Source organism: Lepus europaeus, chromosome 1, assembly GCF_033115175.1.
Source record: "Lepus europaeus isolate LE1 chromosome 1, mLepTim1.pri, whole genome shotgun sequence".
In the NCBI taxonomy this organism is placed as follows: domain Eukaryota; kingdom Metazoa; phylum Chordata; class Mammalia; order Lagomorpha; family Leporidae; genus Lepus; species Lepus europaeus.
Window position 1 is genome coordinate 16,811,570 of NC_084827.1, and position 25,358 is coordinate 16,836,927.

Consider the following 25,358-nt stretch of genomic DNA (forward strand, 5'->3'; position numbering starts at 1 on the left):
ACATGGAGTCCCATGTGTGTGCACTTCGAGATTGAAATGTGCCCTTCTCCCACCCCACGTGATTTCTGTCATGTACGGTGGAGGGGGGCTGGCTGATGAGAAACAGTCTTTCAGTTCCCCTCTGTGGTCCATCAGCAAGCCCATTAGGAGTGGGTAGGAATGCAGGTCTGTACCCACAACAGCAAAAGCGTCAGGTGATGGGTAGTTACGAAGTCAGCCTTGTCCACACCAACTCGGTGGGCACGGGCAGGAGGATGGGCCCAGCCCCCTCCCGAGAGTGACCCGTCTGCCAGCTTCCGGGAGAGGGACACACCCTAGGGTAGGTACAGCGACAGGACCTGCAGCCCAGCTCTCATCAGCTCTGAGCCAGCCACTCACGCTGCCGCAACAGCCATCCGTGCACCTGCTTAGTGCCTTTGTTGCCGCAGGTGGCTGGGACACAGGTCCCTGTCTCCTGTAAGAAGAGTTTCCGAGGAGGCGGAGAGCAGTGGTACGCAAAGTCGTGAAGGTTGAATGAGGTAGAACATCCAACAGCCCAGCAGGGCAACTCCTCAGGGGGAGAGACGGACAGTGCCTGGGCTGCCTTCAGACTGGGCCTTACACGGGCTTGGGGTCTGTGTCTAACCCCCCACCCCTCCCTCCTCTTATCGGATGTTGCTGGACGAAGGGCTTTCTGTGTGTGAAATTCACCAAATTCCAAGGTTTATGACTCGATGTTATGTTATCAGATCGGGAGTCCCAGGAGAGCCCCCTGGGTGGCCGGCCAGGAAGACTCTCCTGGGTATATGCAGGGTGGTGGGGGGAAGGCTGGGACCCCCTATGAGGCTCTCCGGATGTGGGCAGGCCCTTGCTGGGCTGCTTCCCAGGCGAGCTTCTGAGCCCACTGGGTTCCTGCCCACCTCCCCTGCAGCCTGGTTCCCGCACACGGGCTGCTGTGCGCCTTCCTCCCCACTCCTCTGAGGGCTTAGTGTCAGGAGCCAGGGGCTCCCCTCCCCGCTTCGGCCGGCACTGCCTCTGCACCTGCTTCTGTGGATGTGCCGCTCACAGCCAGGGGCTGGGAGAGGGAGGGCTGATGCTGTCCCCATTCTTGCCTCATGATTTCTGGGAATCAGAACGAGAACGGACACTCAGGGCCTCTCTGTACCGAGCGCTCTGCCCCATCCTTAGGAGAGAGTGAGCTCACAACCCCCTCTCCACGATGCGCCATTGAGCTGCTGCGGTGCCAGCCCCCGCGCCGGGTCCCCAGTATCTCCGCCGCCTCCCTGAGTCCCTGCTGCTCTCTCTGCAGAGTGGCGACAAGGGAGCGGGGTGAGGATGATCTTGCAGGATGAGGACATCACCACCAAAATTGAGAATGACTGGAAGAGACTGAACACGCTGGCCCATTACCAGGTGAGGCGCTTGTGGGACAGGGGAGGAGCCGACTCCGCGTCCGTTTCCCTGGGAGTCCCGGTCCTGGGTGACCGTGTCGATCCCAGGCTGCACACCAAGCCCCCAGGCCCCTCTTTACCTGTCCTCCCTCCTCCTATAACCGCTCAGGGGACACTGAATCCTCCCGCCAGAGACCCTGCCCCTTTGGAGGTGGGACACCGGCAGGCACGGCTCCCCCCAGTCCTCCGTCTCTCCAGCAAGGCACCCGTCACCCCTTAGGACCAAGTTGGTCCCCATCCGCCCTGGCCAGCTGGGGCGGCCGAATCTTCAGACCCGGCCCTTAGGTGCCTCTTCCCTGCAGGTGCCGGACGGGTCGGTGGTGGCTCTAGTGTCCAAGCAGGTGACGGCCTACAACGCAGTAAACAACTCCACCGTCTCTAGGACCTCGGCGAGCAAATACGGTAAAGAGCGCCTCGCACGTCCTGGGCGGCCGCAGAACTGGGAGGCGGGGGGCTCTTGGGGCTGGGGGAGGGGAGAGGGGGTGAGGCGGGCAGGCTGAGCATCCGGGCAGGCAGAGCGGGCGCAAGGCCCCCACTGCAGTCTGCAGCCGTGGTGCACAGGCGGGGCCTCCTTCCAGAAACGGCGGCCCCAAGTGTCCCCTCCGCCAGACGCACGTCCCTTCCCGGGGCTCATCATCTCACGCCGCGTTCAGAACAATCCAGTGAATTAAGTAATTATTATTTCCTGCTATTATGCAGATTAGCAAATTAAAACTCAGACACGCAGAGGCTGACGGACGAGGAAAGGTCACGCCACGACTGTGGGGCGAGGGGAGGCTGGTGGTGGTGAGGGGTGGGGTTGGCACCCCTGTGCAGCACTGCCTGGCTACCTCCTGCCGCATCCAGGCCGGGCCCCTGACCGTGGTGAGCTTCCGTTTGCTCACCAGCAAAACAGATCAGAAATCCCGCAAAGGCCCGGATCCTCCCGGGTCGGGAGTCGATGCATGCACAGTAGGACCAGGCCTGCGTGCGAGCGCGCAGTAGGACGGCATCCTCCTTGCCCGATCCATCCTCCTCTACCACACCTCACAGACACAGGCAGGGGGCTCAGCCAACACCAGGGAATCTGGGTCCAGGCGAGAGGGAGCAGGGTCCTGGTCCCTACTCCATGGGCCTACTTAATCCAAGGGGACTGGCCACCAGCTCCCACGCATGCTGAACTGGCGGCACAGCACATACCCCGACACGCGACTTGAGACGCTCACCTGAACAAGTGCAAAGGAAGAGCGAGTTGCTGTTTCTACAAAGTGAACAGTTCAAGGCTGATGTCTTGCTAATCACAAAAGGGAAGGGAGTCTGAGGGGTGGGATCAGCCCTAGAGGGCTTCCTGGAGGAGGTGGGAAGGGCATCTTGGTTTCAGGGGTTGTACCAAATGGAGGCAAGCTGCCCGCGCCAGCCAGGGCAGGGAAAGCCCAGCAGCAGTCACTCAGGCCAGGGCCGTCCTTGGTTTGGCAGAGAACATGATCCGGTACACAGGCAGCCCCGACAGCCTCCGCTCGCGAACCCCAATGATCACCCCCGACCTGGAGAGCGGAGTGAAGCTGTGGCACCTGGTGAAGAACCACGAGCACGGCGACCAGAAGGAGGGCGACCGGGGCAGCAAGATGGTGTCGGAGATCTACCTGACGCGGCTGCTGGCCACCAAGGTACCCCACCCGGGGCTGGAGGGAGGGGCAGGGGGCGAGGTCTCCCCGCCCTGCAGACCCCCGCACCAGCAGCCATCTAGCTCACTCCTGCCTCTCCATCGTCCACCTCCCCCTCCCAGGACTGAACCTCAGAATCCTCCTTAACCCAGTGCTGCAGACAAAACCCAGAGACGCCAGTGCTGGCCTGCCGTCCACGCTGCCTGTGTCCTTGCTCTGTGTCTGCTCACTGACCAGCCCCGTTCCCTGCCTTCCTCCGTGCCTTAGGACATAGTGGCTGCTCCTTAGGGGTGCACACTCTCTCCCAGTGGAACCTGGGCTCCATCACCCCGGGGCGCCCCCACCCCGGGAGCCCGTCCTCAGAGCTGTGCGGGTCCCTCCCCAGGGCACGCTGCAGAAGTTCGTGGACGACCTGTTTGAGACCATCTTCAGCACGGCGCACCGGGGCTCCGCCCTGCCCCTGGCCATCAAGTACATGTTCGACTTCCTGGACGAGCAGGCCGACAAGCATGGCATTCACGACCCGCATGTCCGCCACACCTGGAAGAGCAACTGGTGAGTGACAGGAGGCGGGGCGCCGGCAGAGGTGGGGGAGTGCTTCCCCAGCCCGGAGTCCCAGTGCGCGCAGGGATTCCAGACCCTTGGGGAGGCGTTGGCCAGCTGAGCCCAGCTGCACCAGCAGGCCTGTTCTCCAGCCCTTGCCAACCTCCTCTGTTCTATTTTTGGGCTCCCTTCTTCTCTGCCTTCCCTGAGTCAGATGCGTCTGGGTCCCTTTCTATCAGTCAATCTGTCAGTCCATCAACAAACACTGAGTTGACTAAATGAGCAACAACAATACCAACAATGAGCTGATGTCACAGGCAGGCCACTCTCCCATGCAGGTGCCACCTGGGTGCCTGACATTAGGCTAGGCCTGGGGATCACAGGCTAGTAGGATATGGCTCCTACCCGATGCGAGCCAGCAGAGTAGGAGCCCAGGGACTCAGCCAGGCTGCACAGAGACCAGAGCTCGGGTGGAAGCTGCCTTGTGCACCTGGGGTAGAGGGGTCGCACCTGACACACAGGGTTTTGAAGCGCACCTCGGAATCGCCCAGGTGAGCAGCAGTCATGTCCTCCCACCGCACAGCTCCCTTTCCTGACTCTGGGAGGGAAAGAGGCCTGCCCGCGGCTGCTCCGCGTTCCTGGGAGACAGCAGACACTCAGGGCCTCTGCGGCCGGGCCTCCCGCCCGTCCACATCCATCGCCCAGGCCTCTCCTCCATGTGTGGTTTGCATCTCGGGCTCCCGCTGCAAGGTCAGACATCAGCACCAGGGACTGAACCTCGCGCAGAGCTGGGTCTCGGAACCCCGCGCAGTCTCTGTTGGCACAGCCCGGCTGCGGCAGGGCTGGTTTATACGTAGTCCCCGTCGCTTCCAGGGCGGCCGCTCGTGTGGTCCCCCTCCCAGGTCACTCTTGACCAAATCATTTTCCTGCTGCCCAGCGCCTGACCCTGCACAGATCAGTAAGGCCCTGGGACACAGGCAAGCACACAGATGAGCAACCCTGGACCCCAGGCTGTAATGCAGAATGAGGAGGAAGCCAGGCAGGGGTGCTAACCCTTAACTCAGTGTCCCGGGCCCAGCGTCCCATCTACTGCACGCTTTGTCCCGTGGAGCTGGAGAGCCGAGGCTGCCCACGGTGGAGTCCCCCAGCTGCACGAGGAGTTGCTTGCTCAGGGCCGCCCCACGGGGAGAGGCCTGCGTCCTCACTCTGCAGTCCTGTGTCTGCCCTCGGGTGAGGCGGTGTTTCAGCCCCTGGGCGTCTCAGCCCGTCCGCCAGCTGGCCAGTTACGCCCCCCCTCCGTGGACATTCCTGCCTGTGCCCGCACTTGCACACCCGCAGCCTTCAGGACGTGAGAAGTCCCTGTCCACACCTGTCCTCCCTCCGTCCTCGGCCATCCCACTGAGGCCTTAGCAGGAGGGAGCATTAGCAGGGAGCTGGACAGGAGGTGGGTCAGCCAGGGCTCGAACCAGAGGCCATAAGGGATGCTGGCACCGACCCCAGATACACTTTCTATGCCAGCTTTTCCAGTTTACTCCGGTTTTAGCACACAAAGTCCAGGTCCAGGTCCAGGTCCAGGTGAAGGAAACCCTGGCACAGGGACAGCAGCAAGCATTCAAGTTCTCCCACCAAATGACACTCCCCTGACCTGACCCCTCCCGCCCTGCAAGAGAAGCAGTCAGTGCTTAAGGGAGGATGGGTTGGCCCTGATTGGAAAAGGACCGATTCTTTATTCTGGGCCCAAGGTGTCACTCACCCTCTGCCCATCCCCCTACCTTTTCTGTTTTTAAATAAACCTCCTGCTCACTTAGCCTGAGTGGCTGCAATCAACCAGAGATGAGCGGCACCACTAATGTTAATAATATGTTAATATTTCATTAGGCAAGAGCCCGGGGGTGCTGTGGCTTCCCTGTTTGATGTGTGCCTGTCATCACCACCTGCTTAGAAGAGGGAGGGGGGGAAGCAGCCCGGGCAGGACATGCGGGCTCCTGGAGCCCCAGTTCCAGGGAGCACTCCCGGAGAGCCCAGCAGGTGCAGGGCACCCAAGGCTGAGGGTCCTGCTCTCCCCTCGGGGAGGATGGGCGCGGCCGTGACTCCCACCTCCCACGGGTGTGTTGGGGCTCTCGGAACTGCCCCGGGCTGCAGCCGGGTGATTCCCCATTCTCGATTTCCGGCGCTGAAGCAAAAGCCTACAAGCGTTGTCAGGATCGCAGTAAATACGTCTTGATGGATCAGCGCTCTTGAGTGGCAGGTCTCGCCGGCGCTCTAGCACGTGTTGATTGCACCTGCTGGCCGCTGGCCGCTTCAACCCCTATAGAAACATCACATGCACTGTTATGGAAAGGACGCAGCCCAAAGGGTTTAAGTTCTAAGAGGCAAGACAAGCACACACCAGCAGTTGTAACTATAATAAAAACAGCAGTGAAACACCAGGGGACGTGGCAGGGGGGAGGCGGTGGGAGCAGGGGAGGGAAAGTGTGCTCCCTCACCCAACGCCATCCCCCTCTACCCCCCTCCTCACTGCTGACTCAGCAGGCTTCAGGAGGCAGGTGGGCAGGGGTCTCCCCCCCCCCCCACCGCCCCGTGCCTAGCGACGGATTCTAGCAACGGACCCAGTGAGTGACTTAGCGTGTTTTTTTTCCTCTTTGTTTTTGCTGATTCCCTAGCGGCAACCCAGCCTCCACCCCTTCCTCCAGGCCTCTCAGGGCATAGGAGCACACATGCAGTTTTTAAAAATTATTTATTTATTTGAGAGGTGGAGTTACAGAGAGAGGAAGAGACAGAGAGGTCTTCCATCCGCTGGTTCACTCCCCAAATGGCTGCAGCAGATCCGAAGCCAGGAGCCAGGTGCTTCCTCCTGATCTCCCATGCGAGTGCAGGGCCCAAGCACTTGGGCCATCCTCCACTGCTCTCCCAGGCCACAGCAGAGAGCTGGACTGGAAGAGGAGCAGCCAGGACTGGAATCAGCACCCATATGGGATGCCGGCACCCAAGGCGGAGGCTTAGCCCACTACGCCACGGCGCCGGCCCCCCAGGCATAGTTTACAGCTCAGACCATCCACACGGCCACGCTGAAGCCCACCCCTTCTCTAGTCCAGAGGAGGCACTGCGAGTTCCTGAGCCCTCCCCCTCCTCCAGAAAGCGCTCATAGACAAGCAACGGCCTCTCCCCTGACGCCCGCTGCTCCCCTCCCCACAGCCTGCCGCTGCGCTTCTGGGTGAACATGATCAAGAACCCGCAGTTCGTGTTCGACATCCACAAGAACAGCATCACGGACGCCTGCCTGTCGGTGGTGGCCCAGACCTTCATGGACTCCTGCTCCACGTCGGAGCACCGGCTGGGCAAGGACTCGCCCTCCAACAAGCTGCTCTACGCCAAGGACATCCCCAGCTACAAGAACTGGGTGGAGAGGTGAGTGTCGGCCAGGCCCCTCTGTCTCCACTCGCTCGGCCTGGTCCTGCAGCGGCCACACCTGGGGCCCACGGTTGTCTTGTTGTCCACTGCCGAGAGCTTGGGAACCTCTGCAGAGCTTAGCCCTGAAATGCCCTGCAGGCCCAGAAGGGGGCGCTGTTCCCTGCTTGGATCCCCACGCAGGCAGGAGCCTGCATCCCACCATGCACTGGGACAGACACCACACATACACACACACACACATCCACACCAGCGCACCTGCTGTGCAGGCCGGGTCATGGAGCTCCGAAGGACAGAATAGCCTTTGGCCACAGAGAGGCTGGAGGCCCCACCCATCTCTCCCATCCACCCAGCAGTTCCGTGAAGTTGCCATTGTCACCCACCGAGCAGCTTCTCACTGTGCCAGCCCTGTGACCCCCATGCCCTGGTGTGGTCAGTGTCTTCCCAGTCGTGTGGCCCTGGGCAGGCGCCATCTCTCACAGAACCCCTGTGCTGCAGGCAGGCTGGGCCCTTCCCAGTGTCGCACTGACTCCTGGGAAGGAGCCACAAGGCTCCGTCTTGTCCATGCTGGCTCCGTGTGCCTCGCACCTGAGTTCAGGCACTGCTGAAGCTCCACTGCTTTCCCCAGACAGGAGGACAGGGAAGAGAGCTTCCTTTTATGCCCAGGAAGATAAAAAATACATGCCCAGAATGGCTAAGTCATCGGCTCAAACTAATGCAGACGGCCAGCATGGAACACACCCCAGTCCAAGCCTCTCACTACCCTCCCGAATCTCCGTCCTGCTACTTGTGAGACTTGCAGATAGGGTCCGTGCCAACCCACGTGGTGCCTCTGCGTGAATTACGAAGGTGCCCCTCTCTGGAGGGTGATGGGCTGGCTGTCAGCCCCAGCCTACACGCTGAGCGCAGTACGTTTGTGCAGTGGACAACCTGCACAACTATACGTGGCATCCCTGCTTTAGACTTCCTTTCTCTTGCTTTCAGGTAGCTTAAAGATTAGAAAACTGAAGGAAGCTCAGAACTGTTCACTTCTTGATAAATAAGATCAGAAACTGTTTTCGACTTGATGCCCGAAGACAAAATGAACAGTACCATTTTGTCCGTGGCAAAGAAAGTCCCATGATTCATGTCTGAGAATTGCCTTCCGGCCTGCAGAGGGGATAATTAGGGAGTGTGGAGTCCTGCCCACTCCCCGGAAGGGTTTACTCACGCCTGCCCTCCCCCCACCTATGGTAGTCTGCAGGTGCCTGCAGTGGCCACGCCCCCTTGTCCTCATATCTGCCTATGTCTGAGTCACCTCCCTCTGCATGCGTGCTGGCCTGCTCCCTCCAGGAGCAGTGTGGGAGGAAGGAGGCAGAAACAGGGCCCCAGGCAGCCCTGACCGAGGCCCAGGCTGGGGAAGGGGTGGGGACATTCTCATGACTTGCAGGGCTGGCTGGCAGAGGGGAAGCCAGTGCACCTGCTGGGCTAATGGCCCCCGTGGGCTCAGTGCCGGGTGCGTGCCGAGCTGTGGTCCCTGTGGTTCCCTTGGCCGCTTCCCCGCCGGTTTCTCAGCAGCCACTGCCCACTCTGGAAGGGCATCGTTTGCCCTCCTGAGGCCCCAGACCCTCCTCTCACGCAGGGGTGAGGGTCCGCAGAGCCAGCTGTGTGGATAGGGCTGCGCGTGGAGCCAGGCACGTCCTGCTCTGATGCAGAGTGAGGTGCAGGGGGCAGACTCCCCTCAGGGTCCAGAAGACACTGGCCACCTGCAGGCCACAGGGGGGACAGGGCGACCCTCTGCAGCTGGGAGCCCCCGTGCACAATCCTCTCCTCCCACTCCTGCCCCGGAAGCCCTGCTAATGCCAGTGCTGCAGCCCCTCCCTCCCCCCTCTATTAAACTTCCGGCTTCTGAGAAGTGGGAGGGAGCCTGTGTCCCTCATTCATCATTAGCCTCTTCACCAAGGACACAAGGACATGGCCGTGGCCCACGACCAGCTGCAGCCTTACCCCTGGCCGTACAGGCCCCGTCTTGGTGGCCGTGCCCTCTGATCTGAGCTCGCAGGTGTCATGGTCACCCCTGTGGCGACGCAGGCCTCAGTCACTCAGCATCACTGGCTTCCCCCCACCCCCAGGAAGGGAGTGGAGTCAGTCTGGGCCCCTGGGATTGGGCCAGGGGTACCACACACTTGATGGCCATCCGTCACATGTGTCATGGCCTGAAAAAGGCCAAGACTTTTCAACATGAAATATGCTCCGTAAGGAAGCCGTCTGTCCTGCTGTGCACCCATGGCTGGGCGTCCTGGGGAGCAGCACAGGAGATAAAGGGCTGTCATGTCATTAACGTAGGCGCTGCTCCAGGCCGGGCATGAATGGTCTTCATCGCACGTCTACTGGGCACAGGGCATACGTCAGACTCCATCCCTTCCTCGAGGCGCCCGTGGTCAGGGGAGACATGGGCAGGTGCTCAGCAGGCCCTGGAGCTGTAACAGTGGAGGGGGGGAGGGTGCTCTGGCAGTGAGGCCCCCACTCTGCTGGGCCCAGAGAGATGAGTTGGCGGGTCACAGAGGGTAGGGCTCCTGTGCACGGCCTCAATGGACAAGTGCTGGGGCCATCAGAGCACCAGGCTCGAAATAGCTTTCACATCTGCCTCTTTGTCCTCGGGGTGCTGGAAGGGACGCCTAGCCTTCTTCCTTCTCAGAACACTCAGACATCCGAGACCATCTCCCCGATTGCCAGGGAGCTGTCCTAAAGGCAGACGTGAGACCCCCACCGCCCCACTCTGGGCCTGGGATCCCAGCCAGCGCCCCTATCCTATCCCACTGCAGACTGGTCGGCAGGGAGGAGCCACTCCTGGGACCTTCCCCTTGGTAGCAGCTCTCTGAGGACCGTGCCAGGGCCCCCAGGGATGCTGGCCAACGCAGCCAGAGAGCTGGTTGAAGCTGGATAAAAAGGCAGCCTTCCACCTGCCAAGCGCTGTCCGGCTGGAGGGGTCCTGGGGAACTTGCAGAGACCCAACCCCTTCTGAAGCCAGGATCACCTGTAGGACAGGAGCAAGTTCCGGTGCAGGGGCCCGGGCTGCCCTGGCCCTTCCTCACTGCACAGCTGAGAACCTGGGTTTGAAGCTCATTCCCGGGGCTCGATGCAGCCTTCCCAATCAGTAAGACTTCTCAACCAGGGAGCCAGGCACGGAGACCAGTGCAGCAAGGGCAAGGAGGATGCAACTGCGCATACACCAGAGAGGGTGCAGCACCAGGCGTGAGGCTGGCACAGCCCTGGGTGGGGATGCTGGGCGGGGGGGAGGGGGGTGTCAAGGCAGCATCAATCGAGCCCTGCAGAGAGGCTGGGACCCGTCAGCACTGGGTAGGGCTGGGTGGAGACAGGCTGGAGAGGGAGCCAGTCTCTGAGCCCCACACAGCATTGAGCTGTCCACAACCATTTAGCCAAGATGACGCCCTGTGGCTGAGCCACCCATGTGTGGCCACCGATGTGCACTGGGCCAGTCCAGCCCTCTCAGTACAAAGGCTGTTCCACGTGGATTTGACTGGGAACGCCGTGGGGGTGGTGCGTGGCCCATCCACGTGAGATAGGCCATTTGCACACCCCCACGGCTCCAGCCTCTCTCCTCTCTTCCTGTCACATTCTCTTTGGAATACAGGGGCTTCCAGTGCCCTCCCCGGAGGAGAGCCACTGTGAGGGGACCAAGTGCTGGGCTTCTGCCTTCACTTTGGGGACAGCAGTCCATGCCCTGGGCTCCCCTGAGCTTCAGGATCTACCCAGGCTGCAGCGGGAGCCCCAGTGACACTGGATCAGGGGGCAGCTGTGTCCCCTCTGGGAACCCTGCTGGAGCATTGACTGGCTATAGCTGTGGCCCAGCTCTGTTTGGGATCCGTGTAGCCGGCTCAGAGGTGTCCCTTGTTCACCGCCACCCCACCCCCCAAGGCCGCCTGTGACCATAACCTCCACTGGGCACACAGGGCTCCTTGAGAGGCGCATGGCCCTTGAGGGACTATGACACAAATCTCCCTGGGCACACGGCAGGGTTGGGAGCCGCCGCTAAAATCCCGGGTCATCTGCTATGAAATGGGACGTTGGCAATGACTGCACCAGGGGAATGGTGACCATGCGTGGAGGCTGTCGTGGCAACTTTTGTCCCTGCAAGGTCACCAAATCACCCAGAACGTGGGTGAGGAGGAGCCTGAGGGTGTGCTTTGCAGTGGGTCGTGGGCCCTAAGTGAGGCAGGACAGGCAGGCGGCGGCCGTGACGGCTCCGGAGCAGAACGAGGGGTACAGTGGGGGGGCTGTGAAGGATGGGAGTCCCTAAGGCCTGGGGGAGCACGGCCTCGAGGGAGCCCCCAGGCTGCTCTGAGAAAGGTCATGTCCTGAGCATTTCGCCTGTTGCCCGTCAGCAGCGTGTCAGGGACTGAGACCCACCCCAGCCAGCCAAGCTGGGGAGCTGGCATTGTACCTGCTTTCCCCACCACCCTTCCCAGAGGGTGGGTCCCCCCTCCCCCTTCTTCCCCTCCCCCTCACCCTCCACCTTCCCCTCTGACCAGATGCAAGGACAGAGCTCCAAAGCCAGTGGCCATGGCTCAAGAGCAGGGCAGCCATCCCAGCCCTGGCCTGCAGGAGCTGCCCAGGGCAGATGGAGCTGTCATCGCATCACAGGCAGGAGGGCCACCTCCCAGCCAGCTCCTGGGCACTGGTGGGACAGCACAGGACCGATGGGGTCCTGGAAGGCGCGTGGAGAGTTGTGGGCTGAGAAAGGCCTAGGACCGGGGAGGGGGGTGAGACTGTCCCCGAGCCTCCGAGAATGCCCCCTGTGCTGACATGGTCAAGGCCAGGGGCAGAGCTGGGATCCCGCAGGGCCCCTCACTGTCTCCAGCACTTGCGTGGTTCCGGGTTGGCAGAGAACGGCTCCCCGATGGTACCCTGGTCCCTGCTGCCCGTGACTCCCCCACCCACTGCAGGGCTGGCTTTCTCCTGCCTGGCAACCCTCGGGGTCGGTGGGGGGCTCCCTGGGCTTGCTGACGCCTCTATCCTACACTAGCGAGCACGCAGGAGAGAGCGGAAGCGCTGTGTGAGGGACACCGGGGCCTTCCGGGTCCTCATTAGGAAACGGCACCACTCCCCTCTGGCGGGGGGCGGCGGGGTTTAGTGCATAAAATGTCAAATTGCAGAAATTAAAAATGTAAATGCTGGCATCTAATTAACCGGTTGACAGCAGTGCACAGCTGCAAGTGACAGTGACGGATTGCCTTCTGCCAGCCTCTCTCCCCAGCCCCGCCCCCTCCTGTTTAACCCCGGGAGAGGGGAGGGCACCAGGGGAGAGCAACTGCTCCCAGGAGCCCCTGGTTCCTCTGGAGGAGACCTCTTATGTCTGGGGGAGGAGGCATCCAAGGGGCGTGAGTCGGGCTGGACCGCCGGCTGGCTGGGAGCAAAGTGGCTAAGCGAGGTGTGGCCCTTCGTACTCCTGCCCCCTGCTCTGTCCGCCCCGCAGCCGGGCCTCGGTGACGTCCCAGGTCCCTTCCGTCTGTGCCTCCTGCAGGTGCAACAGCACAGGGCTCCCCCTGGGGCCCACACAGGAGCCCAGATGGGACTCCTGTGGTCCCCAGGTGGTCTCAGCTGGGCACCCACTACCTGGAGTGCACGTTAGGCACTGGGAGTCCTATCTCTCCCGGTCACGCTCCACGCATGGCTGCAGCTTCTCCCCCACCCCTGTCCCTCGGCAGGTATTACTCAGACATCGGGAAGATGCCGGCGATCAGCGACCAGGACATGAACGCGTACCTGGCCGAGCAGTCCCGGATGCACATGAACGAGTTCAACACCATGAGCGCGCTCTCGGAGATCTTCTCCTACGTGGGCAAATACAGTGAGGAGGTGAGCCATGCCCTGCTCGGGCTCTCCTGGGAGGAAGGGGGCAGTGATGGAGACAGCCTGCATGTGGCATGTGTAAGAACACCCCCAGGACCCCCGTCCCCGCTTCTGCCTTGGAAAGTCTACCAGCCAGGCCTCGGGCTGTGCTGAGAGGACTGGAGACTAAGAATGCTGCCTCCCATACAGCTGCCTTAATCTCCACCCTCCTCAGATACAGAAAGATCTGTTCTCTTCTAGCTGTATTTTTATCCCCCCCCCCCATATTTCCTTTTTGATTTTCCATTTTCCTCTAATTTTCTTCTTTTAAAAAATATTCATTTATTTATTTGAAAGTTAGAGTGATAGAGACGGAGAGACAGAGATCCTTCATCCGCTGGTTCACTCCCTAAATGGCCACAAGGGCCAGGGCTGGGCCAAGCCAAAATCAGGAGCCAGGAATTTCTTCCAGGTCTCCCACATGGGTACAGGTGCTCAAGGACTTGGGGCATCTTCTGCTGCTTTCCCAGGCGCATCGGCAGGGAGCTGGACCAGAAGTGGAGCATCTGGGACTTGAACTAGTGCCTATATGGGATTCCGGCTCAACATATCTCGCCACAATGGCACCCATGATTTGATCTTGTTTAAATAAGCACTTCCCCACTTTCATGGCAAACCATGGGGTTTGGTGGAGTTTGATGTAGAATGGAACAGAGCAGGATAGAGTAGACTAAAGTAGAACCAAATTGAATTGGATCCAAGACAGAAGAGAAGAGAATGTGGTTTGGGACCAGCACATGGTGTAATGGGCTAAGCCTCCACCTATGGTGCTGACATCCCATAGGGGCACTGGTTCGAGTCCTGGCTGCTCCTCTTCTGATCCAGCTCTCTGCTATGGCCTAGGAAAGCAGTGGAAGATGGCCCAAGTCTCTGGGCCCCTGAACTCATTTGGGAGACCCAGAAAAAGCTCCTGGCTTTGGATCAGCCCAGTTCCAGCCATTGTGGCCATTCAGGGAGTGAACCAGAGGATGGAAGACATCTCTTTCTCTCTCTCTGTCTCTCCCTTTCTGTCTGTGACTCTTCCTCTCAAATAAATAAGTTGAAAAGAAGAGACGAGGGCATGGTTTGGGTTGCTGTGTTCCCTAGACAGGCAGTCTGTCCTGGGGTAACTGGCCCTGTAGACACTCGTCTTTCCGGCCAGTACATAGGCTTTGACCCTGGAGATGAGACTACTTGCTATTTCACCTGCAGGGAGCCGTGGTGTCTTTGCACAGGTGTCTTCCATGGGCAGTAGACATACATGTTGTATTGGCATTCTTGCTCATTGCCAGATGGTTGCCCACCTGCTGTGTGCCACGCCCAGGCGCCTCCCACATCTCCCACCCTCGTGGCTCAGGCTGCCCACCCACCCAGCAGTGTCCTGTGTGCCTCTGCAGGTGCACGTGTCCTCCTGACCTGTCGACCATGGCTGCACGTGTGTGTGTGTGTGTGCACCTGCCTGCCCTAAGAACCCAGACACGTGGCCAGCGCCATGGCTCACTTGGTTAATCCTCTGCCTGCGGTGCAGGAATCCCATATGGGCGCCAGGTACTAGTCCTGGTTGCTCCTCTTCCAGTCCAGCTCTCTGCTGTGGCCCGGGAGGGCAGCGGAGGATGGCCCAAGTGCTTGGGTCCTGCACCCACATGGGAGACTGGGAGGAAGTACCCGGCTCCTGGCTTCGGATTGGCATGGCGCTGGCTGTAGTGGCCATTAGGGGAATGAACCAATGGAAGGAAGACCTTTCTGTCTCTCACTGTCTATAACTCTCTCTCTGTCTCTCTCGCTCACTCACTCTCTCTCGCTCACTAACTCTGCCTCGCACAAAAAAAAAAAAAAAAAAAAAAAAAGACATGTGTGCATAACCAGTAACCTCCCTGTCCTTGGCCTTGCACAGATCCTGGGACCCTTGGACCACGATGACCAGTGTGGCAAGCAGAAGTTGGCCTACAAACTAGAGCAAGTCATGGCCCTCCTGAGCTTCGACAGCTGAGAACCAACCTTCCAGGGCCGTCCTGGAGGGAGGGACACACCAAGCCGTGCCTCAGTCTAGATCATCATCTTTACCAAGTGCAAGTCCGACTGGCATCAGCAGCATCCCCTGGGCAGCGCTGCCCCTCTCTCCCCTCCCCCTCTCTCTCTCCCCCTGCCTCTTCCTGTCTCTCCCTCCTTCCTGAATCTCTCGTCTCTCAGTTGCTCTACCGACATGATTGGAGCGGGTCATGGCCCCCGAGTCAGTGCAGGGCTGGCCTGGGCCCCTGCTCGGGGACCTGACCAGAAGATGCCAATGGAGGGCTGGCCCTGCCAGCTGACCTCACATCAGCAGCGGGGCCCGAGTGTGGAGGAGGAGCCGTGGACAGAGGCTGTTTCCGGGCTGCTGCTTCCTTTTCCACTTCGAGAGCCACAGGTGCAGACCTTGGCCTAGGGGAGAGGCGGGGAGCCTGGCGCCCCTCCCCGTGGTTCCTTCTCCAAGGGGCCAGCTGGTGGTCTAGGTGCTCTGTAGATGCCAGAAGACCCACATCCCCCCCCCCGCCCCCCCAGACCGGAGAAGAGAATGTGTGAGGAGCTGCAGCTGCTCCTTGGGAGTTCTCGTGTCCCCATGCGATTGCCACGGAGCCCTTCCAAGTGCCCGCAAGGGACCGGCCTGCCCGGCCTCCTCCCCTGCCGGGCACAGCTGGCAGAAGGAATGGTGGTGGCATGCCAGCAGGAGACACTGCTGACCTTCGGATCTGGTCCCAACAGCAGAAACGCGACACAGAAGGAGAAAGGGAGAGCGGGAGAGAGCGCTGTGTCTACCCTGGAAGCAGAATTTGTTGTTTTTCATGAATCCCCCAATGCACGTGAGTCACGACCATAGTCATGGGTCTAGTCCATTGCCAGAGCCTCGGGCGCTGTCTTGAGGAAGCGCCTCCGCCCACCTTGGCCTTCGGCACCCTTGGTGGAGTCAGTGTGGACTGCAAAGGGCAGTGCGTCCAGAAGATTCTACCTCCAGCCATGCTTCCTGGGAGCCCACCGACGGCTGGGGCGGCCAGCCCAGGCCCTGTTCCCTGCAGAACCTGGTGCCACTGCTATGCAGCCGACCTTGACCCTGGGCCGTCCAGACCTCCTTGGGAAGTGTTTCCTCAACATCTGAGCTGTCTCTGTAGTCGATCTTCCTCCTCATCTCTACAGCGGTTGTCACTGACACACACGTACTCAACCACAGGCTCGCCGAGACAGACCACAACGTGCCAGCCAGGCTCGGCCCCAGCCTGGTGTGTCTGGGAGGGGTGGACCTGGCCGGAAGTGGGAGGCGGACAGAAGGTGGCCTTGGCCTGGCACCCATCCATCCATCCGTCCTTCCACCTGGGGATAGACGGTTTTCGCCAGTGAGGCGAGTGTGTGCTCAGAACCGAGGACCAGGTGAGCCTGGGCTGTGGCGAGAGGTGGCGCGGTGAGGGGTCCCAGGCCCCTGTAAGGAACCTGAGATGCCATCTGGTAGGGTGCATTGTGGCCACAAGCAGGAATCTCTCCGGGCAGCTCTGGTCTCCAGCTGTGGGTACACCCCTCGGGGAGCCAAGCAGCGGCGTGCAAGGTGCTGTTGAGGATCAAGAATCCACAGTCTTGTTTTCCCACCCCAAGCATCGGGACGTCCTTCCGGCCATCCACTCCAAAGGAGCCCCACGTGGGAAGGGACCTCGCTGCTTCCCACAAAGCCTACACAGCATCCTGCACTTTGAAGAGTACTGGTTCCTCTGGCTATGAATAAGAGTGCATGTGCACGTGTGTGTGTGTGTGTGTGAGAGAGAGAGAGAGAGAGAGCCCCAAGAGTAAGCAGAGAGCTCCGAAAGATCTCTTGACCTAGGCGAGAGGGTTCTGAACTGTTTTCTCCATCCCCTTCCTGTCGGGTCATCCTGCGGCCTCCGGCATCTCCCCCACTGGCTTTGTAAGCTGAGCACTGGTGGGCAGGAGGAGAGGTCCTCTGTCTACAGGAAATCGGGGCGGTGACCTGTGGAGGTCTGGACAGCAGGGCCCCCTGTGGAGGACAGAATGGTGAAGGGCACAAGCCCCCTGGAGGCAGAAGATGCATTCGACAGGCAGACAGATGACCAAAGGCTTTGGCAAACGAAAAGCCAGGTAGAGCAGCCTGGCAGGGATCCCTCCCAAGAGCCGAGACCTGGCAGGCCACCGGGGGAGTCCGTGGGTGGTGGGACGGATGCAAGGTCGCTGCACGTGGGCGGGTTGGGGAGGAGAGATCCGAGCGTATTTAACACAGATTTGCAGGATGGAAGCTGTGTGCGAGTGAGCGTGCATGTGTGTGAGTGCGTGTGTGTGTTTTATTTTTTAAGTTTTGCACAGTTAAAGGAAACAAATGAACAGGCAGAATGAGACTGTTCTCATGGGTTTACGGGAGCTTTTGTTTTTCACTCACAATGTTGACTTACTCTGTCGGTACTCGGGACAGGACGTTGGTTCCCATGTTTTCGTTGTAAGAAAAACTTCACACACCTCTGAGAAGAGCGCACCAGGAGGAAGGAGGTGAGACGGGGGCACCAGGGTCCTGGCTGCTCCCCTGACCCAGGCCAGGCTTTGGGGCAGGTGTCAGGCTGGTGGGTAGGGTGGGTTTGCTCGGGCACTGGGTTGCCCCCAGTTGCTGGGACCTCCTAGGGGCCCGGGAAATCAGTGCCACCCAGAGCCCCCAACCCACCTTGCCAGGCACAGCGCTCCTATCTTTGGCTGTCATGTTCCATTTCTTCCATTCACGTTCCTGGTGCCCGCACACTGCGTCTCAAAAGCAAAGACAGACACCGTTATCCGAGAGCAGGCCTTTCCCCCAGGTGTTCCTGCCCTGCTGCCCTCGGGGTCCTCCGTGTCCTCTGGGAGGGCCAGAGACCCTGAGAGTGGCCCAGGGCAGGCTGCCAGGGAGAAGGGAGCTGGGCAGGCTCGGGCATGTGGGATGGAGGCGCCCTCGCCCCAGGGTTGAAGTCCACTGGCAGGACACAGATCTGTTGAAGGTCTGGACAGCAAGCAGAAGAGGCCATCTCCCCAGCACCCTCCTCTCCTGGAGCCCACAGGGTCAATCCGGTACTAGACCAGCATGCAGGTGGAATATTGAGCTAGGGGACGTGGGGAATCTGGCGGCTGGAGCCGGCTGGCACAGGTGGGAGGGGCAGCTTGGCGGGATCCTGGATTTGAGAGACTGGGTCGAGGAAGCCGAGAAAGAGCTGCGGGCTGGGCCTTTCTCTGGGGACACAAGGCTTGCCATGTGCGGGCTGGGCCCGTTCTCCATCCTTCCCCCCAGGAGAGACCCCGACATGCCTCGCTAAGGCATCAGTGCAATCAGGCGAGGTTGGCGAGTTTGTCCATTGCTTCCTCAGGAAACTATTTTCTTGCCTTCTTCATTTAGTAAGCTTTTAAACTTGGGGGTGGAGGATAACGTGAGTGCTTGAAGGCCAAGGTACGACATTGCAACCCTGGGTGACGTGCACCAGAGCCAGCCTCAGGAGGGCCCGCCAACCTGGAAGTGGGCTCCCTCTGGAAGAGAAGTCTGAGCTTTGAGGCAGTCTGCCCAGGGCTGCCCCAGGAGAAGAGGTGTTGCTGCTGGCTAAGGTCCCTGACTGCCTCCTCTTGGGCCCAGCTCTCACCCCCAGCCGAGGTCAGCCTACCTCCCTGTACTGTCCTGAGGCCGCGACCCCACCCTTCCCACTCACAATGGCCCTGGTGTTCTCCGCCTGTCGCATGTCTGTCTGGCTTCTGGCCGCGCCCCTCCCTGCCTGACCCCTGCACATGCAGCCTCCACCCCAGCGCCAGGTGTCCACTTGTGCAGGCACTGCTCGGCTGGCAGGTCCCGCCTCCCGCTACTGCCCCGCCCCCGTCCCACTCTGCCCAGGGCTGCTCCTCTGAGTGGCAGGAGCCCCTCATCCAGCAAGCCCTATGGGTCCCCCATTGGAAAGCCACAGCAGTGGTGTCCCTAGTGACCTCCCCTCCAAGAGGCAGGGCTCCGCCGCTGTTTCCAGATGCCCAGATGATGCTGTGATTCAGTCTCCGTCTAAACGGAGCATCCTTTCCATCTCTCTCCTTCCCCAGGACTAAGAGGACACTGCTTTTGAACTCACAGGGTACACGGATACTTAGACTGAGGGCCAGTAGGACTGTTGGTCACCAACCTTCCACACCTCGCTGGGAGCCAGGGCAGGTGGGACAGGCAGAGAGGCGTGGGGACACGCCTGCTTTGCAGGTGGACAGCCCAGACCCACTCCTCTGAGCAGCTGGACCCTGTCATCTCTGTCTAGACAGATAGGCAGCGCTGGGTAGCAGTGAGCCCATTCAGTCTCTGAGGGCACTGCTGTCAGTGAGCAGCTCCTGGGCCCCCAGAGAAGATCCTGGGGCAGTTCATGCCCGGCTCCCCCCTCCACCCCCCGACCCCCAGGAAGGCAGCACTGGGAGGATGAGCCCTAGCATTTGGCCTCTGATAGATGCTGTGCAGGCTTCCTGCTTGGTGATACGTGCTTGCTTGTTGCTTGTGAATCTTAAGAGTTTGAGATTAGGGGAGAGCCCAGGTGTGGCTGTAAGCTGAGGATTACTGAGGGGCATGGGCCAAAGTCTGCCTGTGGCTTTCAGGAGGACGAGGCCAGCCCCCCCCCCCCCCCCCCCGCTGGTGCACAGGGTCAGGAAGCTCCGTGGAGGGGGCCGTGCAGGGACGGTCACCCCTGCCCACAGACACACTGCTTGCTTGGCTGCGTCCCAGGAGGGGCAGCTTCCCAGGGAGGCCCTGGCCCTGGTGGCCCCGCCATGCTCCCACTAGAGCAACCCCTGCAGCAAACGCGAGAGCGTCAGGGGAGACCTTGTTGGGTTCTGACTCCTCAATAAAATCATTATTTATTAGGGTGAGTATCCAAGCTTAAAACATATATGGAATTTTTTTTTTCGTTGTAAATGGCATACTCAGAGTCCCAGTTACACTGCTCCCACGGACTGGCGGCTACCAGAAAGCAAAGCTAAGACAAATTCCTTAATGAATAAAAAGAATATTTTTGCATTGGCAGAGAGAGGGTGGGCCGGTGGGGCAGGGTCGGGGCTCCCCAGGCTGCCAACCCCACCCACTTCTCATCAGCCTCTTGGGGGCCCCACTGGGAACTGGCTGTGGAGGCACCCGTGTTCCCCTCCCCAGGAAATGCGAAAGCAAGTAGGCCGGGTCTACACAGCTCCTCTTCCCGCGGGTTCTTTATCTGGGTTAGAACTTTCCTTAGTATCTTCGATCCCAACAAGGCAAGCACATTTGGGAAGGGCTCCCTTACAAGAGTAGAGTTCAAAACAGAGGACACGGTGCTAGAGCAGCCCCAAGACCCCTTCAGAATCCGGCCCAATCCAGCCCGGTGACCCAGCAGCGCTGAGGAGCGCTTCCGGGCCAGAGATCAGTGTGGGAAGAATGGGCGAGCTCACCGGCAGCCTTCCCTCTTCCCTCTCCTTCCCCGGGTTCTCATGGCGTGTTGGCTTGTTCACCCTTCCCTTTACAAAGAAACGCTAGTTTACCTCAAAGAACCTTGTTTCCATGTGGAAATCGTGACTGTGTGTGTGAGCGGGGGTGCCCAGCCGCCTGCCCGGGCTTGGCTGCTCCGAGGCAGCAGAAGCCCTGGGTGCTGCCACCCTCCTCCTCCGTTAGGCTAGCGGAGGAGACTGGCCTGCCGCCTCTGCAGGGGCTGGCCACGTCGCCAGGCAACCAGCAGCCCGGCAGCCACAGCAGAGGGGTGGGGAGCAGGGGCTGTGGCCTGGGCAGGGGGGAAGAGAAGGGAGAAAGCAGGCAGGGTCTTTGGCAGAGAGGCCGCGGAAGGAGGGCGGGCAGTGGTTTCGGATGCGCTGCCCCTCCCAGTGCCCCCCACCCCACTTCTGTTTGGAAATAAAGCCCCCACCTTTGTCAGAGCAGAGCAAAGCGAATCTTTAGACAACAGTGTTAGCCTGAGCCTCTGGGGCAGCTGGATGGCACCTATCAGAGCCCTCTGGTTTGGCTGTTTAAAGAGTATCCGAGTAAGCTTAAAAACAGATTTAAAAAAGTTTTTTTAAAAAAGAACCCTATGCTATTTAAGTTGGAGCCCAGTTGTAACTTGGTAAAGGCAAGCTTCTGTACTTTGTTATAATTAATTGTATACCTGTGTATGTAAATATAAGGCATTCCTATTTTGCAGTTCAGAACAAAAAAAACTTATTTGTAATATAGAATAAAGTTTATTAAAAAATAATAAAAATGGAGTTTGACATCCGGGCTCCTTCTTTATGTGACCGGCTGGGGGCAGGTGGGGGGGCGACGGGAGCCTCGGCCAGGCAGGGGCTGGCCACCTAACTGGGCCAGCTGAGATACGGGCCCTGACCAAAGACTGTGCCCTGTGTTCCAAGGCAGTGGTGCCGGCTGGTAAGCGTCTCACTGCGGGGAGTCAACTCACGGGGCCCTGCTGTCTGTCTGTCTGTCTCTCCTTCCTGTATTTCTGCATTTCAAATAAATCTTAAAAAAAAAAATGGCAGGTGAGTCCTGGTTGGAGGGTGCAAGGAATGCCTACGACACAGTGGGCAATCTTAAAACCCTTTATTAACTCCGTACCACTTTCTTGGTGAGAGTTTTCGATTTCCTTGCACCCTCCAGTGTCCCGTGACTTCCGTCACGGCTGTAGCTGTGTCTGCTCCGCCCTTCCATCACTCACGACAAAAATCAAGCGTCTGCCCCACCTCGAAAGTTACGGCCCACATGACATAAGCAAAGCACGCAGAGCGGCCCCGAGCCGTGGGTGCTGGTGGGAGCCCCTGGGTGCTGCGACTCAGACCTGCCGATGCCTTCTCGGGAGACTCGGCGCTGCTGAACCATCCCGACGCCCTCTGCGCTCCCCTGTGCACGGCACAATCAGCACTTACCCGGGCGACGGTGGCCTCTGAGTGCCTGTAGCGCACCACTCAGCATGCTGTCTGAAACGTCAGAGCCGTCCGTACGTGATCATCTCCCCCCAATGATTTCACCGTCTAGGTCCTGTCTCCTCCATCCAGAGGAGTTATAAGACCCGGGCCTCAATATTTCTTTGTTTCTGAACATGAGGCCAAGTGTGAAATAATAGGATAAATGCCCACTGTTTTCTCCGCAGCACTGGGCCACAGGACCAGATGCCCAAAAACAAGCATGCAACGAAGCCAAACAGACATTAAACGCAAAGATCTCTCAATGACCTGAGCCTGTCGTAACCTATCGATCTAAAAACCAAGAACTTGGTCCCCTGCAAAGAAAAGTGCTGCAAAGGTCCTTCGAGGGGACAAAGATGAGAACGCAGTAGTGGGTGGGACAGTGACACTGCTTTCCAAGGCCTGTGACCGAGGGCCACCAGAGGACCCTCAGAGATGAGTGCCATGGTGAATTAGCAACAGCGCCGCGCTCACATACACACACTGCCTCTCGGTGCTCAGACCCAGCCTCACGGGCTTCTCGTTATTAGACCCATTCCCACGGATGAGCGGCGCCAAGGGATGGAGGTGACACAGCAGGGATGTAAGTCCAGGCTTCTCTGATTCCAAAGCCTGCTACTCAGAGCTCTGCCCTTCACTCAGCCTCGTGTGTGTATGTGTGTGTGTGTGTGAGGAAGGATGGGCTCAGAGCTCTGCCCCTCACTCAGCTGTGTGTGTGTGTGTAAGGACGGGCTCAGAGCTCAGCCCCTCAGCCGTGTGTGTGTCTGTGTGTGTGTCTGTGTGTGTGTGAGCGCTGTCCGTCCCCACGCCCTGTCCCCTCACCTGTCTGCTCTAGAGGACTTGGGGAATGACGGCGGGTTCTGGGCACAGGGCCTCACGCTGCGAAGCACACACCTCATGCGAGGCCCCTGTTCTGCCAGAAGCCGTGTTACATCCTGGACGGGGTGGGCATGTTGGGAGCGATGCCCTCCTCCTCCCATGGGCACGCCTCCCCGGATGGGAGGACTGTCCGTGCCAGCTCCCTCGGTCAGGGGTCTCCCCGGGGCTATGAGCTCTTCCCCGGCCCCGCGGCTCTCTGTCAGCCACCTGGGAGCCCCGTGCCAGCCCCGGCACCCAGCGGAAGATCCCCAGCATCCTGGCTGGCTGAGGTCCTCCCGGTTGGCACCAGACAGGCCTGCCCAGGCCAGGCTGCAGGCACGTGCGGGCCCTGTGAGTTACGAGGCTGTAATTCTATCAAAGGCTTCTGGAGAGATCGTAAACACGCGGCCGAGTCTCCCCGGCCCCCAGCCCCTCAGAGTGATTTATGAGCCTATAACTCTGAGGCGGGACTGCTGCTTAGTTCACATAATCCAAATATTTTCATAAAGCAATGTAGCTAAGTAGCAAGAGCGGTGTCCTGCAGCCGAGGCCTGGGCAGACCCCTGGCCACCGTCACCAGCTGCATCCCTTATGCTGTGTGACAGCACAGTGACATCTGTCCCAAGAGGGCGCCTGGAAGTCCCAGGGGTCCCCGAAAGCGCGTGATAAGAAGGGCCACACTTTGGACCAGACCAGGAGGGACTCACCACGCTCCGATCTCGGCGGCTCCAGGTCATTGGGCTGACAAGCACTTGTAGGGCCCCAGGCGCCTCTCTGCCCTTCAGATCCCCTCAAATGCACAAGGCCCTGGACTGGGCAGTGGGTGACGTCAAGCCTCACCACAGCGCCCCCTGCAGGCCAGTCTCCTACATGACCGCTTCCGTTTCTGCATTTGTCACCTGTCTCTCCCACCAGAATACAAGCTCCAATAATGGCAAGGACTTGATCTGGTTGGGCTGCGTGTTCTCTGGCCCCACGCATACGTGTTCATTGAGTAGAGAATGAGTGAAGGAGCGAACGAATGAAAGGTCACATGAGGCTGCTGGAGGCTGTGCGGCACTGACCCCGGTGGACCACAGGGAGATGGAGGCTTCCCGGGAGAAACCCTCACCCTGACCTTGCCCACGGGGCTGCTACATAAACCTTCCTGCCATCTTTCTCCGAGCACCAGCTTTGCTCTGGGTGGAGGCCCACGGGAAGTGTGTTGCATGTGGGGGAGACAGGCAGTGAAATTCCTGAGGCTGCCACTGGGGCGGGGCCAGAGAGCAGGACCCCGGCAGGGCTGTGCTGAGGCCCCTGGTCGGCCTGCCCTGTGATCTTCATGGGAAGCTACCGGGATGCTGCCCGTCTCTGGGCCCCTGGGTGAGGGCCATCCACTAGTGGCTATGGAGACAGGGGATGGTTGCCCTCCCTGGCCCCAGCAGCCTCCTCTCCTCCTGCCTTTCTGACTTTTGCCTGTGCCTGGCTTTTTCCTTTAAGATATGCTCGTGTTCTCTTCGGTGGTGGCTGGTAACCATGGCAACTACAATTAGGCTGTTTTGCTCAATGTCTCTAAAAATTGCCAAGGGCGGGCGGCGGCAGCCCCAACTCGCCGGAGCGCAGCCCGGGCTCCTCCGTGTGCTCCTTTGGGACTTGCTCTCTGTAAGGCTTCGGGCAGGGCCTCTGAAGCCACCTGTGGTAATGGACACATCTGTCTTTCCCAAGACTTCCAGCTCATTCCATCTAGTGTTTCTGTAACACACTATGGGGGAATAAAAGATATGCAACATGCAAGCCCCCATTTTTAAAAAGATTTGAAAGGCAGGCAGATCGGGGCTCACGCTGTGGCGCAGTGGGTTAAAGCCCTGGCCTGAAGTGCTGGCATCCATATGGGCACCGGTTCTAGTCCCAGCAGCTCCTCTTCCGATCCAGCTCTCAGCCATGGCATGGGAAAGCAGTAGAAGATGGCCCAAGTCCTGGGGCCCCTGCACCCGCGTGGGAGACCTAGAATAAACGCCTGGCTCCTGGCTTCGGATCGGCACAGCTCCGGCTGTTGTGGCTATCTGAGTGAACCAGCAGATGGAAGATCTAGCTCTCTCTAACTCTGTTTTTCAAATAAATAAATATTTAAAAAGAAAAAAAAAAGGCAGGCAGAGAGAGAAAGATCTTCCATCTGCTGGTTCACTCCCCAAATGGCTGCAATGGCCGGGGCTGGGCTGAGCTGAAGACAGGAGCTTCTTCCAGGTCTTCCACAGGACTGCAGAGGCCCAAGGACTTGAACCATCTTCCACTGCTTTCCCAGGCCATAGCAGAGAGCTGGATCAGAAGTGGAGCAGCTGGGACTCGAACCAGTGCCCATATGGGATGCTGGCACTGCAGGCGGTGGCTTTACCTGCTCACCATGGTGCTGCATCCCAGCAAGCCCTTATTTTCTAATGGGAAATTCAGCAGCCATGCAACCACTCCTTCAAATCACTATGAGTTTCCCAAAGGCTCACGCTCACTCAGTTTCTGCATGATTTCCATCATGGGCCAGCACCACATTGTAGACAGGCACTGTCCACAGGCCTCCCTCTAAGTAGCTCTGGCCCAGAACCCCAGGGAGAAGTCGTGGGGCACCACTCAGGCTTCTGTCCACCCCAGGGCTTCTCTGGACAAACCGGCTGATCCTGTGCAGCGTGAGCCTGGACTCCAAGGTGGCCCTGGCTAG

General features: G+C 59.5%; 1 protein-coding gene across 1 annotated transcript in view; it reads left to right on the forward strand.

The window, feature by feature from the left end:
- PLXNA4 (plexin A4) overlaps window positions 1-19,181 on the forward strand; it is a 420,485-nt gene extending 401,304 nt beyond the window's left edge. Inside the window, exons 26-32 of the mRNA XM_062198967.1 lie at window positions 1,289-1,392; window positions 1,733-1,832; window positions 2,886-3,076; window positions 3,459-3,628; window positions 6,812-7,024; window positions 12,733-12,883; window positions 14,790-19,181. Of these exons, the coding sequence (XP_062054951.1) occupies window positions 1,289-1,392; window positions 1,733-1,832; window positions 2,886-3,076; window positions 3,459-3,628; window positions 6,812-7,024; window positions 12,733-12,883; window positions 14,790-14,885 (1,025 nt within the window). The 3' untranslated portion in view covers window positions 14,886-19,181. The remainder of the gene's footprint in view (window positions 1-1,288; window positions 1,393-1,732; window positions 1,833-2,885; window positions 3,077-3,458; window positions 3,629-6,811; window positions 7,025-12,732; window positions 12,884-14,789) is intronic.
- The last annotated feature ends 6,177 nt before the right edge of the window (window positions 19,182-25,358 follow it).